The 17,445-nt window shown below is 37.4% G+C and overlaps 1 protein-coding gene across 1 annotated transcript; it reads right to left on the reverse strand.

Annotated features, from left to right (window-relative positions):
* Nucleotides 1–814: 814 nt before the first annotated feature.
* On the reverse strand, nucleotides 815–16,574 carry tesk1a (testis associated actin remodelling kinase 1a). Its single transcript, XM_051901835.1, has 11 exons — nucleotides 16,369–16,574; nucleotides 15,334–15,884; nucleotides 10,405–10,526; nucleotides 10,162–10,210; nucleotides 9,928–10,074; nucleotides 6,671–6,753; nucleotides 6,394–6,484; nucleotides 6,223–6,306; nucleotides 5,854–5,940; nucleotides 5,594–5,690; nucleotides 815–4,787 (listed from the first exon to the last, which is right to left on the reverse strand). Exons 2-11 carry the CDS (start codon nucleotides 15,496–15,498, stop codon nucleotides 3,742–3,744), a joined length of 1,971 nt encoding a protein of 656 aa, XP_051757795.1. The 5' UTR covers nucleotides 15,499–15,884; nucleotides 16,369–16,574; the 3' UTR covers nucleotides 815–3,741.
* Nucleotides 16,575–17,445: the final 871 nt, after the last annotated feature.

Raw genomic sequence — 17,445 nt, forward strand, 5'->3', positions numbered from 1 at the left:
TAGAGTGTAAATTTCAAGTGAACGTCAGGAATTAGCAGAGAGACAGTAGGAACTAGCAAGAATCCAAGCTAAGAACAACAAATCTTTACATTTCGATGTATTAAAATTTTAATCTGCTCTCTTCAAAGATTGGATTTCAAAATAATTGTTACAGCCTACTTTGTTTTATTATCCCAGCATAGTATGCTGTTTACTCACATATTAGCAGAACATCAGAAGAACAGATGTTTTGCCTATCATGAAAAACAAATGTTTGCTATACAACATCAACTTAAATCCTTGACTAATCCACATAAAAATTAAAGGTAAGGAAAACGTAGCTTGTTCATAAGCATTTATATTTTTAAATGTATAGTATATCTTTAAACTGTTGTCTTAGTTTTTAGGCAAAGAAAGTATTAGACTTGTTTTAAAAAATATACTAATTTTCACCAGTATAATGTGTACACAAATTTGCTTTTTTCACTCTACATGTTTTTCTTCATTTTAAACAAAATAAGTTGGGATAATTCTTTGTTTTAAAACAGATTTGAAATGTTGACAGAAATAGTAATAGCTACAAATCTGAATCATAAAACTGTCAAGCATTGTGAAGAGCCATAACCGACAGTGCCATATTAACCCACAGAAGAGCTGTTGTGTTTATACGCAGGATCCAATCCGGTTCCCACTCTCTCGCTATACTCTCAACAAAATTATCAAATGGGAACAAGACTGACAGTAAAAATGTTTTAATATGGCAGATACATATTTTTCTTCTTTAAACAAAACAACCCAGAATATAACAACCTAGATAAAAGATGAGTCTGAAAAATGAGTTTCTACATTCAATCTTTTTTTATTTCATGACATTTTCATAAATAACAACTCGTTGACATGTATTAAAGCTGCTGTTCCCCAGAACTAAAAACAGTAATCATAGTAATAAGTGCTTTGTTTTCAGAGAAAGAGGTTCTCCCTTAGAAAGAAACAGATCTTTATACAGTAACATGGACCTTACAAATCCATCCATGCCCCATCTGCTATAACATCACTTCATCACTGACAGAAAGGAGGCAAGTTCTCAATGTCTGTGCTGTATATATTACAGTTCTCTTGTGTGCATGGAAAACTATATATTTCATTATCAGCTTTCTAAGTTTTATCGCCCAATTCTATAATTCACAGATTAGTATAGAAAACATACTTTTCAAGAACTTATAACAAGTTAATTCATTTCAACATTTCACTCGCCAAACTATAAGAAATATAACTTACTGCTTAAATCAAGAGCACTTATTGCATTCATATCTCATCTGAATTCAGATCAGAATAAGACAAAACGCCTTGAGACATCTTCACCTCTGATGCCAGTATGAAGGGAAGTTTTAATGTGCTAGACAGCTTCTTGCCTATTGTCATGCATTAATATGTACAGATCACTCTTTTGTACAGTACTCAGCATGCAGAAACTTCCTAAGCTCATCTCATAAGCAGAAGTACGTTGACAAGCATGAGGAAATTCAGTGGATGTATTTCTGAGGTGTAATTCAGCATTACAGACTGTCTGAGATTCTGCATAATAAAGTAATGCAAAAATCTTCTCAGACTGAAACACAAAGCAGATTTGTTGACATGTGTTGGGGTATGTCATATAACTGTCATGAGTAAATGTCAGTGGCATCAGAAAACACTTTGTGCAAGATGCTCTTTTGCTTTTTTAAATACAATTCCATACCTTGAACATCACCAAAATCTGAACTATATCAAACGTGAAGGTAAATGTCCTCAAACATGACTAGTGTGAGAGGAACCTGTTTTTTTTAAATAACAACAGCAGCAGTGATCTAACAAGAGCGTGTCCTCCTGACCACTAGAGGGAGGTAATAAAAAAATTAATACTGCTATCCTCTACAGGCACTCCTACACATCTTCATTTGTGTAAAACTCAAACGTTTTCAAAAAAATTCCTATTAAACAGTACATTTTACAGAATTACCATGATTTACTGCATACACTGCATCTAAACATACATGTGTATCACAAAAAATGTATCAACAAATGTCTGACAGCAGAACCCAGCATCACACACCCTCACAGCAAAGTGAAGAGCACTCAGTCTTTCAGAGGAATGCTTATCTAATAAATAAATACATGATATATACACTTAAAATGCTTGACATGCCACTATTTTCACATAGGTCTCCCTTATTATAAACACAGTTTTTTTCTTCTTTTCATTTTAAACACAGTGGCTTTGAGTCAATCAAACATTTATGGAGCCAAAAAGAGCACCCAATAAAAAGCAGACAGTATTGTACAGTGATGATATAAGTTATTCTGAATTACAGTAATAAAAAAAGACCATGATAAAGAACTGGCACTATGGAACCAGCATGCCTTTCATTTCTCACTTTTAACTTGTGTGTATCTTATGCACACATTTGAAGGTATAGTTCACTCAAAACAGAAAACTCCAGGACTGCACAAAAAAAGATATATATTGCGATTTTAAATTTTCAGCTGATGACTTATATAACTATATTTGCAAAGAATTTATCATTTAAAATGAATGGGGTGATTTTGTAGGGGAGTGCATTTGCATAGAAAATAAAAACAATTTAAAGGTGCAGTGTGTAAATTTTAGCGGCACCTAGCGGTGAGGTTGCGAATTGCAATATAGAGAAGCCAACACAGGACAAAAATGTTGTCATCTGAAACAGCAGAGAGTTTCAGGTCAAGCAAATACACTCTGTAGAGCAGTTTGTCTGTTTAGGGCTACTATAGAAATATGACTTAACATGTAAGGGGACCCGCGGTGTATGTAGATACAAATGGTTCATTTTAAGGTAATAAAAACATAATAGTTCAGTATGTAAGGTCTTTATACACCACTGAAAACAGTTATGTATATTATATTGCATTTCTGTCAATAGATCCTCCTAAAATGAACACATTGCACCTTTAAAAAGCTGAAAAAATAAAACTCTGTAGACTTTTTTGAGTGTGAACCATTCTTTTAAAGGCTGAACAATTTGGGAAAACGTAAAAAATTTTTGGGTGTTTTCAATAACGTACTCAAACCTGTATCAGTAACTATAAAGCTAACAGATCTCTTTCCACTTGAGTTTGCATTGGCCTCATTCCCACTGTTTTTGTCATGTTTTGTTAATTGATTATTATTAAATAATATATGGTAATAATAGTATTGTACTGTAAAATAAAAAAAATGAGTATTTAATAAAAATAATTCTATTTTATAGTAAAACCATCAAATTATTATACTAATATTTGCATCTTAGTTACTTCAAAGTAACTAAGATGCAAATAAGTTACTTTACTTTAAACTATCAAGGTTTTATTTTGGCGAGTTGCCAGCAAATAAATATATGCACTGCCATTTTCAGAGTAAAGCGTGGCACTGTGTTAATTTACACACATGCTTTCGGTCTGAAACCGGTAGTGCATATATTTATTTAATTAAATTGCAGCCTGCGCAATTTGACAATCACACTAAGGCATATCGCAAAGTCGAATTTATTTCGATGTAATGTGCAGCCCTAGAAAATGATTTACTAACCCACTGTCTGAACATCTTTTGTGTTTCACAGAATTTTCATTTTTTGGGTGAACTATCCCTCTATTTCACTATTTCAACCCACACTGCATCCAGTAAGATAACCATACTGACATCAGGGATGCGGCCTGACTGTGTTGCATTGTAAATATTGAGCAGTTTCTGAGATGTTGCAGTGGTCATCTTTAGGTCTGGGCCTCTGGCAGAGGTAACCCTGGCTCACAGGTTGTACTGGATGGAGCCAGACCTGTTGCTCCCCAACAGAGCAGTCCTTTTGCTGTGGCTGCAGACGTTTCCCCTTTGTTGAAGTTCCTGTAAGTTCGTCGTGGGGGTCCACGGCGCGAGGGAGGAGCTCTACGCAGGCACAAGGAAGGGAAGCTGAACCCAGCTAGACAGCAGGCCGGACATGACATAACATCGTCTTGTTCGTTAGTGGGCGGCAAAAGCTCCGGGGCGGGGCCTCGGTATCCATTCAGTCTAGCCCATGCAAACGGCCGCCCAGGCCTCAGCAGTCCATTGTTGTTGTCCAAACGGGGAAGGGGAGGTAATAACGGTGGTCCGTTAGAGATGGGCGTAGCCCAACCATTGGACTGTAAGGACGGGGAATAAGAAGAACCGCTAATAAGCCGCTTTCCTGACACGTTTCCTTCTGCTGTGTCAGGCGAACTACTACAGTCCATGGGCTCTGTGAGGCTCAGGCCCTCCTTCTCCACCTCTTCCTCCTCCTCTTCTACCCGTTCTAAAGACACCATTTCTAAGTCCAGAACCAGGCCTGAGTCCTCCACCGCATCTTGCCGTCCTTCCTCCTCTTTCTCTTTCATTCCATCTCCCAGTTCTTTATTTCTCTCCACCTCTTCCTCTTTCCGGTACTCTTGGTCCCGTAAGAGTGGCTGTCGACCCAGATCGGGGGTGCATGGCAGGGATCGACACCTTCGAGGGGGTCCTCTGAGCCCCGGGCTCCTGTTTAGTGGTGGGGAGGCACAAGGGTCTGGAGGTGGTGGAAGGGTAAAGGTAAGAGAGATGACAGATTTGCTAGGGGTGTCGAACAGCTTGATGCGACCACCGTTGAGGTCTTGACGAAGAGAGAATGGGTTGACCCGTGCAGGCGTGCCTAAACATGGTGATGTGGCAGGGGGCAATACGTCTGACTGACTACGTGATAGCCGCTGGTCACCAGGATAGCATGGTGAGCTTCTTCTCCTATACGGGCTGACGTCAATGGCAATGGGTTCTGAGGAAACCACAACAATGACATTATTTCTTTAAGAGTGGAAAAGAAAGTGTTGTAAAAATAGAGCCTATAATTAATACGTTTTTTAAAAAGTGTATTTTAAATTTGCATATAATGTATACAACCATTGAAAAGTTTTGGGTTAATAAGAGTTTTTTTTAAAATGCTTTATTTGATCAAAAATACAGTAAAATCAGTAATTTTGTGAAATATTATTACCATTTAAAATAACCGTTTTTAATTTTAAAATGTAATTTATTCCTGTGATGGCAAAGCTGACTGTTCAGCATCATTACTCTTCAGTGTCACATGATCCTTCAGAAATCATTGTATTATTTGTGGAAAAATATAGATTTTTTTTTTTCAGAACACCATTTATTTCAAATAGAAATCTTTTGTAATATTATAAATGTCTTTACTGTCACTTTTGATCAATTTAATGCATCCTTGATGAATAAAAGTATGGTAACACTTTATTTTACAGTGCTGTAGTTACACATTACTTCATGTTCTTACTATAGTAATAACAGTAAATTATGCATAATTACAAGTAACTAACCCTAAACCAAACCCTAACCCTAACTGTAACTCTATAGTAGGTACATGTAGTTAATTAATATTACTTAGTACTTATTTAGGTACAGTGTAACTATGGCACTCTAAAATAAAGTGTAACTGTGATTAATTTCTTTAGAAAAAATCTGACCCCACACCTTTGAACGGTAGTGTATAAATATGTATGTGGGCTTAAAATCAATTATTTATTTCTTTAATTAATGCCTATGTTATTTGTAACATACACTTACCTAGGATGACTGGAACTTCAGTCTTCACTCTTTCTCTCTCGATCCTCTCAAGTGTCACTACTATTTCAGAGAAGGCGGGACGACTGTCTGCACTCATCTACCATAGACATAGATATAAAACACATAATGTTTTATATTTATTTATTTAAAAACAAACAAACAAACAAACAAAAAAAACTGAGTGAATAACATGAACAGTTTCATACAGTTCTATGTGTTTTTGAATTTAGTTTGATTGTTTGTTTGGGTATGTAGCTTACATTGCAGCAATTGACAGCCAGGCAAAGGAATGAAGGTGGACAGTCTCCCACCATATGCCCAAAGGTGTCTACATCCAGTCCAAAATCCTACAGTCAAACAGAAAAATTGTATTTCATATGTATTACACTGATCAGGAATCTTCAGACATGCATTGTTCAGAAACAGAATAGAAATACACACATAGACAAACTTGAAATTACCTAAACAATAGACTTTCTAATAGACTAGAAAAAGACAAAGTTTTCCAAAGTTTTTGTCTTTGATTAAATTTAGCTATTATGTGATTTTTCACAGAAACTCTAGGCTTGATCTATATCTGGTAAACAAGCTTCTTGATTCTATGTTTGATTCTGTGTTTCATGATGTACCTCTGTCCGTGGGAGGATATCTGGGTCAGCCTCAATTCGAGCAATAATCTCACAAAGGATTATTCCATATGAAAAGACATCCGCCTATGGTATGAAAATTACATAAATAAAGTTACACAAGCACATGAGCAGAATTGGACGGTGATTTGTTAGTTTTCAAAGACAGGATACCTTCTCATTGTACAGCTCTCCTCTTAACATTTCTGGAGCCATCCAGTAGGGGGAGCCCACAACTGCTAAGGGTTGCTTTTCAACACCATCACTGTAGACAAGCAAGACAAACATTTTATGCATCTCTTTAGTCAGTAATTGAGTTGTAATGGATGTTTGGAATGGCATTCTGAATATAGTCTTCCCAGATAAGTGTCATACTTCTGCTTGTATTTCTGGGTTAAATGTGTGTCATAAATCTGTATAATTTCTGTTATAAGATAAGGGATGCACTAACCTATAATCAGGGATTTTCTCTGCCAGCCCAAAGTCCCCAACCACAGCTGTAAAAGCACCATTGTCACAACGCACCAGACAATTCTGTAAAAGAATAATGTGTCAGAGTGTATATTTTAATATTTTGTACAGTCTTAACCTTCCAGCCTTTTTTCTGTCCAATAACAGTAACAATTTGCAGCAAGCACAGTGAGTAGACTTTCTTTTTTTTTCTTCACATTAAACCAATATGAAAAGCAGATTGTCCTGTATAGGCAGTAGTGTAGTCTAGGGTATATAATAAATAATGTTGTTTGACCACCTAGTTTTAAAGGAATTTTGCTTATGCTCACCTGAATATGAGAAACCATACATATATCAATAGCAGTTTGTGGAAGACTTTAAAACCAAGCAGAATTCTCTGTCGGCTGATCACTCCCACTTCACAGCTAATGAGACTTGTTATTAGTGGCATTTCTGTTTCACCATCCATGTTTTGATATCAGCAAATCAGTTTGGCCGAATGCAGACAGTCATTCAACCCTGTTGAATTCTATGGTTTTACGTATCAGGACATAAAAATCTTATGGTCTTTAGCAGGTCTTAAAATTAATTAAATACAACTTAAGATGAACAACAACACAATGACATATTAAACTTTCATTATTTATTTAACAAAAATAAAGCCAAAATGGAGAAGCCATGTGTGACAAACTAAGTACACTGAACCCCAATAGCTTGTAGAACCACCTTTAGTAGCAATAAATTGAAGTAATTGTTTTCTATATGACTTTATCAGTCTCTCACATTTTGGCCCACTACTCTTTACAACATTGCTTCAGTTAATTGAGGTTTGCGGGCATCTGTTTATGCATAGCTCTTGCCACAGCATTTCAGTCAGGATGAAGTCTGGACTTCGACTGAGTTACTGCAACACCTTGATTTTTTTTATTTTCAGCTTTTGTTGTAGATTTGCTGGTGTTCTTGGGATCATTGTCCTGTTGCATGACACAATTTCGGCCAAGCTTTAGCTGTCGGACAGATAGCCTTACATTTGACTCTAGAATACTTTGGTATACAAAGGAGTTCATGGTCGACTCAATGACTGCAAGATGGTTTATGGCCAAACATCTCATCTTTGGTCTCGTCTGTCCAAAGGACACTGTTCCAGAAGTCTTGTGGTTTGTTCAGTTGCAACTTTGCAAACCTAAGCCGTGCTGCTGTGTTCTTTTTAAAGAGAAGAAGCTTTCTCCTGGCAACCCTTCCAAACAGACCATACTTGTTTAGTCTTTTTCTAATTGTACTGTCATGAACTTTAACATTTAACATGTTAACTGAGACCTGCAGAATCTGAGATGTAGCTCTTGGTTTTTTCTCTGAGCAGTACACGGTCTGAACCTGGGGTGAATTTGCTGGGACGTCCACACCTGGGAAGATTGGCAACTGTCTTGAATGTTTTCCACTTGTGAATAATCTTCCTCACTGTAGAATGTTGGACTTCAAATTGCTTGGAAATGGCCTTGTAACCCTTCCTAGATTGATGGGCAGCAACAATTGCGGTCACACTTTATATTAGATGGGATATATTTATTTTTTATAATATATTATATATTATCACTTAATATAAAGTGGGACCACAATTGCTTCTCTAAGATCATTGCTGATGTCTTTTCTCCTTGGCATTGTGCTAACACACACCTGAATGCTCTAGACCAGCAAACTGACAAAACTTCTGCTTTTATCGCACTTGCTGATGATCAGTTAATCAAAGACATTTGATTAGCAGTGCCTGACTGCTACTTACCCTCTTAATACCTATCAAAGCAGTAAGGGTGTACTTAGTTTGTTACACATGGCTTCATCGTTTTGGCCTAGGTTTTGTTAAATAAACCATTACACGGTGTAATATGTCATGTATTGTTGTTCATCTGAAGTTTTAAGACCTGCCAAGGACCAGATGACATAGAATTCAAAAGGGTGTACTTTATTTTTCACACAACAATGCATATATACATATATATCAACAGTAGTGGCCAAAAGTAATATCCAGCCTATGTAAATTTACTTCTTCACCCTTTATTTAAATGATTAAAAATTTGCTAAAGATTTTCTAAGCATATTGCGTCGTCGTGCATGGAGTGTATTGTTTTATCTGTGATAACGCAATAAAACACGCCAAATTGTGCAGACATAATTTTTGGCCATGCTGTCATACGAAGAAATTATGAACCCAACTAACAAAACTTTTTTTTGCATAGTACAATAAAACCTGTATCTGTATTTAATCCCTATTTTTCAATTAAATATTTATTATAATAATAATATTTATTGTTCATAAACAGGTTAAGCAAAACAAATGTTTCCTGTCAGAGATTTCCTTTCTAGCATTTAATTCAGGCAAAACAATTGCACACTTAACTGCAAACACTGAGGCCCTGTTTACACCTGGTATTAAGATGTGTTTTGGTTGATCAGATTACAAGTAGACGAGGGAGACACATTACTGTTTACTCCTGGTATTTTAATCCATCTCTTTTGTCCACTTTCAACCACTTCTGTCCTGATTTCTTCAAGGGGAGGGTCTATGGGCGGCTAAATGTAGGGGGTTTTTCAGATTTTTCAATCTAATAAACAAAATAAGCTTGCGCAATTTACATACGAACGAGCACGGAGACAACAGAAAAACACACGATAGCAGCAGCTTTTGTTTCTTCTCTGACAGCCGCAAGACCGGCCGAACGTGGTGAGTACGTGTTAGAAATAAAGAATGGTGAGAGAACATTGTGCTTGGTACATTTTTCATCTTTAAACCAAACTTGTGTCTTCAGCTGCCAAAGTTTAAATCCCATCTGACTAGCACGCTTTCCATAATGTTTACACATTAGGTAAGTAAGAGGAGAGTAGGCAGTCTTTTGCTCTGTTCGAACGCATCTGACCACATGAGCGTTTACACTACGAAAGCAATCCGGTCAAATGCATTTTCGACCCCCTCTGGAAGTGGTCGAAAGTGGACAAGCTCAAAACGTTTTACTCCCCATTTACACCTGTATTTAGCATTGTTAATTTGTGAGCCAATCGACCAAAACGCATCTTAATACCAGGTGCAAACAGAGCCTGAAATGACATACGCTACATGGTACAGTACAAATATTTTGAGTGTCCTTTATATTGTCCATTATTTTCCTATAAAGAACCAAGATTGTCCCTTATTTTCCTTTGCTCAAATTGGCAACCCTAGTGCTGGTAGAATAAATAAGTGCATTGAAATTGTGTCTGTACCTTAGACGTAAGATCTCGGTGGAAAATGCCCTTGCTGTGTAGATATTGCAGCCCTCTTGCAATGTCCAGAGAGAGATCTATCCTCACAGTCCATGAAAGATATATGTCACTGTCCAGCAGCTGCTCCAGGTTGCCCCCATTTATGTACTGTAAATGTGGTCACATTACAGTTATTATCACATCAACCAGATGAGGATTAACTCCTGTAGTCTGAATTTCTGTGCAATGTCTTACCTCTGTAAGAGCGTGAAGCTGTCCTTCATGAACACATACACCCAAAAACCTAAGAAAGACATCAAGGTGAGTATTGAAATTATTATTATTATTATTATTTATTTACATTTTTGCATTCCTTTTGTGAATATGCATCTTAACCTTGGATAATTCCCCCATGTTTTAAAGCATTCCATGCATACAGAAAGAAGTACTCCCTAATTTTTGTTAAGAAAAGAGAGGAAAGAATGGTGAGTGCCACACCTGAGGATGTTGGGGTGGCAAAGGCGGTTCATGAGTTGCACCTCTCTCAGCATGTTAGCTTTGTTACTGGCCATTGTGTTCATCTTCAGAGCCATCACCTGCCCTGTGATCCTGTGCTGCACCTGCAGAATACACACGCACATAGACAATGTTTTTTATACTGTTTTTCATCTTCAAATCAAACTTGGGTCTTCAGATGACAAAGTTGTATATTCTATCCCCTAACCCTACCCATAACAGAAAACCTTCTGCATTTTTACATTTTCAAAAAAGATCATTTTGTATGATTTATAAGCTGTTTCCTCATGGGGACCAAAAATGTCCCCACAAAATCAATTTTTGGTATTATGTAGGAAATACCTGATCCACACACACACACACACACACACAGATTCACTAACACTACTAAAAATAAATCTTTTGTATGATACATGTAGTAGACCAGAGATGCCCAAACTAGGGTCAAGGATCTTTGATTTGGCCCTCCATGCCATATCACAAGAGGGTGGGAAAAACATACCACTGAAACATAATTTCAGTTCTAATTAATCTTTTTGCGTTAACATTTTTGTAAAATGTCCTTTTTAATATAAAATAAGTGGATATAATGCAACATTTACTTTCAGCCTATGGCACTCAAACAAGTTTGATTTTAGGCCCTTTGTAGTAAACAGTTTGGGCACCTCTGCAGTTGATAATATAAAGTTTTCTTTTGTCAAAGAAGGTAAGGCAGTATACACCGATCAGGCATAACATTATGACCACCTTCCTAATATTGTGTTGGTCCCCTTTTTGCTGCCAAAACAGCTCTGACCCATCGAGGCATGGACTCCATTCGACCCCTGAAGGTGTGCTGTGGTATCTGGCACCAAGATGTTAGCAGCAGATCCTTTAAGTCCTGTAAGTTGCTTGTTCAGACTTGTTTGTTCAGCACATCCCACAGATGCTCGATTGGATTGAGATCTGGGGAATTTGGAGGCCAAGTCAACACCTGAAACTCGTTGTTGTGCTCCTCATACCATTCCTATACCATTTTTGCTTTGTGGCAGGGCGCATTACCCTGCTGAAAGAGGCCACAGCCACCAGGGAATACCATTTCTATGAAAGGGTGTACATAGTCTGCAACAATGCTTAGGTAGGTGGTATGTGTCAAAGTAACATCCACATGGATGGCAGGACCCAAGGTTTCCCAGCAGAACATTGCCCAAAGCATCACACTGCCTCCGCCGGATTGCCTTCTTCCCATAGTGCTTCCTGGTGCCATGTGTTACCCAGGTAAGCAACGCACACGCACCCGGCCATCCACGTGATGTAAAAGAAAACGTGATTCATCAGACCAGGCCACCTTCTTCTATTGCTCCGTGGTCCAGTTCTGATGCTGACGTGCCCACTGTTGGTACTTTCGGCAGTGGACAGCGGTCAGCATGGGCACCCTGACTGGTCTGCGGCTATGCAGTCCCATACAGAACAAACTGCGATGCACTGTGTATTCTGACGCCTTTCTATCAGAACCAGCATTCACTTCTTGAGCAATCTGAGCTACATTAGCTCATCTGTTAGATCAGACCACACGGGCCAGCCTTCGCTCCCCACATGCATCAGTGAGCCTTGGCCGTCCATGACCCTGTCGCTGGTTCACCACTGTTCTTTCCTTGGACCACTTTTGATAGATACTGACCACTGCAGACCGGGAACACCCCACAAGAGCTGCAGTTTTGGAGATGCTCTGACCCAGTCATCTAGCCATCACAATTTGGTCCTTGTCAAACTCGCTCAAATCCATACGCTTGCCCATTTTTCCTGCTTCTAACACATCAACTTTGAGGACAAAATTTTCACTTGCTTCCTGATATATCCAAACCAATAACAGGTGCCGTGATGAAAAAATGATCAGAGTTATTCACTTCACCTGTCAGTGGTCATAATGTTATGCCTGATCAGTGTATATTAATAATGTAATTTTTCCACAGAAGATTATTTTTTCTGTGATTGTATTTCTATAATTGCAATATACTGAACACAGCATATATATACTCCAATAGAGGAGTTAAATCTATAGATTGATTTTCTGGCCCTACAAGCAGAATTACTCTGAAGTACGCCATTTAATGTGAGGCAAATAGAGGAATTGAGGATAGAGAATGTAGTGGTGGATAGAGATGCTGAGATTTTTATGTACAATAATACAGTTCACTTTGCGTCTGAATTAAATATGGCTTTTTGGTTCGTATTAGTGTGAGAGAGTAAGACAGAGATCCAGTGCAGTATGCTGAGTATTAATAGTCATTAGGCACTAATAGGCTTTCTGGATTTCCCGTCATCCCACCTAACCAGCTGGATTCCAAGATACGACGTCACACGCAAAACTTAACATGGGCTTCACCCACTCCCACACATGATCCAACACCAAACACCACAGCATTCATCATCCCACGTGTATAAATCAGATATCGGACTGACTTTGATTTATAACTACAACAATAATTCATATTTCATACTCTGTCCCTTAACAAAGAGTAATTTGTCAGTCAGACGTAATTCTTTTAAGATACCATTTTGTTCCAAAATGTTTTAATAAATGCTGACTTTGAAAAAGGAAAAAAGACAAATGACAGTTTACTTGAAATGGCACAAACCACTTTCATGAAACATTAAATTTCTTAAAAGTTAGATGCACAGCTTTTTGCAGAATCTGTGCCAAAACAGCTGTTTTTCTTTATTTATAGAGATCAATAAGTCATGTGTCACATATTATTATGAGTTATGAGGCCTATTAGTTATGCTCACATAGCATAAAACAATATCTGTAATACTGATGTAACTAACCACTAATTAAGAATAAACAACAAGTACTAAATAGCTGTAATATTATAACATTCTTAAAAAGTATAAAATGAGTGTCTACTATTTTTGTTAATTATTAAATTTGGGACGGTTTGAACTTTACTTGCATCAAAATTATTTTTTAAACAAATAACCCAAAATATTTTTTTATTATCTGCTTTCAAGAAGAAAACCAGAGCTGCCAACTGTTGATAAACACAAAAACTTTTACATGAAAGTAATATTTTTGACTTGAGACAGTCGACGCAGACATGGGCCAACAAACACACACATACCCCTCTGTGATGAAGCAGACAGATTAGGGCAGGTTGGTAATCTGATTATGCTGTCGAGTGGAACCGACCTGTCTTATCATTAATCACAGACACTGTTGCTCTTAACATGGACACGTATGACACTGTTCTATTATATACAACACAAGATGATTGAGAAGCAGTGATAACTAAAGCTATTACACACTGTAGTTCATGAGACTTTAGGACCTATGTTTGTTTGTTTTTTTAAAGGACTAGTTCACTTTCAAATGAAAATTAGCTCAAGCTTTACTCACCCTCAAGCCATCCTAGGTGTACATGACTTTCTTCTTACTGATGAACACAATCTGAGATATTTAAAAAAATATCCTGACACATCCAAGCTTTCTAATAGCAGTGAACAGGATTCACAAGTATGAAGTACCTCCATCCACATCCATCCATCATAAACGTACTCCACACGGCTCCAGGGGGTTAATAAAGGCCTTCTGAAGCAAAGTGATGCGTTTGTGTAAAAAAAATATCCATATTTAACAAGTTATAAAGTAAAATATCTAGCTTCCGCCATACAGCCTTCTGTATTCAACGGACGAAGAAAGTGTAACCTGGCGTCGAGTCAGTTCCGTAAGTTGAATAGGGAAGGCGTAGGACGTAGTGTAAGCTTTTTGAACTGCAAGAGTTTTACACTTTCTTCGTACGTTGAATATGGAAGGCAGTCTGGCGGAAGCTAGATATTTTACTTCATATGGATATTTTCTTTTCCCACAAACGCATCGCTTCGTTTCATAAGGCCTTTATTAACCCCATGGAGCACATGTTTATGATAGATGGATGTGGATGGAAGCACTTTCTTCAGCTCATACTCGTGACTGTTCACTGCCATTATAAAGCTCGGATGCCTCAGGATATTTATTAATATTTCTACAATGGTGTTCATCAGAAAGAAGAAAGTCATATACACCTAGGATGGCTTGAGGGTGAGTAAAGCTTGGGCTAATTTTCATTTGAAAGTGAACTAATCCTTTAAATACACAGGCATTTTTGGCACGATATTGAAATGTTCACGATGCTAAACCATAAAAACTTAATATTAATTTTGAATTATTATTAATATTATTGTTGCTGTTAATATTAACCATAATGATTATCAATAATAACAATCATTATTGTTTAATACATTTAATATTATTTCTCACTTCTATATTAAAAGGTTGAGAAATTATCAAACAACACATTAAATAACTTACTTTACCGTGATTATCACTGTTGGGTGCTATTAGAGACCCACCAAATAGAGTAATTTACTGGTAGACATAAAATAATAATAATAATAAAACATTAAAAAAATTTAAGTTGATAAGTGTGAATATCCGTTTAAAAATTATGCAGTCAATGCCATTTTTAATTGACTCCGCTAGCTTCCTGAACTTTGTTGATGATCATAATTATTTATGGTATCCATGGGTTGTTCAAATCATGCAAACTCCTCTGCTTTCATCCCAAACTTAAAGTCGTTTAAAATCAAAAGGTGCAACCATCTATAAGGCAAAGCATGACCACTGCAATAAGCCTACGAAAGTGGATGGTCCTGTGTAGATACACTGTAAAAAAGTATTGTTGGTTTAACTTAAAAAACGTAAGTTACCTGGTTGCCTTAAAATTTTGAGTTCATTGAAATTAGTTAATACAATGAAGGCGATTGGTTTAATCAACAGAAACTCAAAATATTATGTTATCTGAACCACATTAGTTATTTAAGTTCAAAAGAAAAAATGTTGTTATAACACAACATGAAAATAATTTTTTACAGTGTAAAAAGAGGAAAGGTTACCTTAAACACTTCTGAGAAGAACCCGGAACCGATTTTTTCACAGAAAAAATCATCGATTCTTGCCAGGCTGGACACAGCACTTCGCAGTGCCCTGTACGATGACGGCCGCATCCGGTTAGGCCCGTAAAGGGCATGCAAAGGTTCTTGGTTATCATCTTGATCCATTATGATGGACAGGCAGGCAGCGGGTCCCTTCAACGCAGCCAAGTCCAAATATCCATATCCCGAGTGAGATGATGCACTACAAATAATCACTTACAAAAACAGCTCAATACTAGTAAATAGTGTACAATACTGTGTACCACATACAATTACCGGATTAAATATTTTCCAAAAAGGGCAAATAAGTGCACATGATGAAGAGTGAGCTCGGGCTGTTTCGCGAATGATGCTGTTTCCATGTTTCATATTCCTATATTCCGGTCGTTAAATCAGTCTTTACTCCAAAGAGCTCGTGCGTTATCGCTCGCAGTTCCGATAAGCAGATCTGTCTTCCCCAATATCTGTCGCCAGCTTCCCGGTAGCTTCACTCCCAACGGTTTTTACAACACCTGCAAAAAAAGGTTTAAAAATAAGTAATGTCTCATTGCTCCTTTTTTAAATAGACATGGGCTGATATATCAAATGAAGCCCAATAAATGGCGACAGCAAGAACGAGTAAAATTATGCCAGCTATGGAAAGAGGCAGCAGTACGGAAAAGTCTTATTTCAAGCTCTTTAAATAATACAGCAAAATAATTCCAATGGCAGCAAGAAATGCGGTGTGTCCGCACCATCTGTCAAGTCTGGCTACAGAGAGGATCCATTGCGGATTGTTTCTGACATGACCGCTGTCACACTTGCTCGAATGCAATTTATGTTTCGCTTTTAACGATTTTTATAGCGACTACCGTTTTGCAGACTTAGCCTAATATTATTTTCTATTAGACATGCGAATTTATAATATAAGCATCTTTTAAGTATGCACATTCAACCAAGGACGGCATGCACGTAGCCGGGCCCATGCGGCTGCCACAGAATATTATGGCACTGTACCTGATTCGGTAGAATCGAAGACTTTCTCGTTTGGGGGCCAACGTTGCATTTAGCAGATCTTCAATGTTTTGTCAACATCTCGTTCGCAAGCTGTCACTGTCCGTCTCGGCCATAGTGTAACGCTTATACCGCTTGTAAATTTGCCCGTTCCGTTCATTGGTGAAGAATAGGGGCAGGTCTTGGCAAGGCTGGACATTGCGCGTCGAGCATGCGCAGTAAAAGCTCCAACGTATGCCGGTGTGATTCTGCACTATTTAGGTACTTTCAGGAGAATGACAGTGTCCACAAAACAATGGGACGCCACAGGCTGCAAATCATGAAAATCTTTGCTTAAATGAGTTCGAAAGCGGCGCAATATGAATTTTAGCCAAAATTTGCACAGCAAGAATAAGTTTTTTACATTTGCTTTTAATCGTGAGATGAGCTTTCGTATTTGGGCTTCTGATTGGCCGCGTTATACATCAATCAAGCATTCGAGCCAATGAGTGGCCAGTGCTCTGGAGTTTCTAAACTATGATGTCACTTTTACATTTCATGTCACAGTGCAACTTTCATAACGTTCAGACCGTGGATAATATCATCATCGTGAGTCAGCATTACGAAAAAAGGCCACTGACCCATTATTTAAAATGAAACTATTGCATCATATCAATTTGGTCTCTGTTGTGCAATTATTCCTATGCTTCCTTTGACATTATGGTGAACTCCTCTCATCCGAAGCCACTATTCTTTTACCATCTAAGTTAAATCAGACTAAATGATGGGTCCAAAATGATTGCGTTGTTCATTCTTCAGTGTCATTATATATTTATGAAATCTACATCACAATGAATCTGTCCATACGTTTAAACTGAAATATTATGTAGGCCTATAGTAAGATATTTATAAATATAGGCCTATAAACAGATATATATATTTTTCATTAGAAATTGAACAAAAATTAATTAATAAGCGAGTATATTAAAACAAGACAACATTATTAATCTGGAATGTTTTCAAATAAAATATATTCAGTTTACTCACATAAACTTTCACTTTCAGGTGATCAAAGCCTGAATCTGTCATAGTTCATCAATA

The sequence above is a fragment of the Ctenopharyngodon idella genome, chromosome 1 (assembly GCF_019924925.1).
Source record: "Ctenopharyngodon idella isolate HZGC_01 chromosome 1, HZGC01, whole genome shotgun sequence".
Classification (NCBI taxonomy): domain Eukaryota; kingdom Metazoa; phylum Chordata; class Actinopteri; order Cypriniformes; family Xenocyprididae; genus Ctenopharyngodon; species Ctenopharyngodon idella.

Bases quoted from the DNA above. Each gene is read 5' to 3' on its own strand.
- tesk1a (XM_051901835.1), bottom strand. From the start codon at position 15,498: ATGGATCAAGATGATAACCAAGAACCTTTGCATGCCCTTTACGGGCCT. The intron at 10,527-15,333 runs GTAACCTTTCCT...TGTATTCTGCAG, and splicing joins TCTTCTCAGAAGTGTTTAAG to GTGCAGCACAGGATCACAGG. The intron at 10,075-10,161 runs GTAAGACATTGC...CCACATTTACAG, and splicing joins AGCTTCACGCTCTTACAGAG to TACATAAATGGGGGCAACCT.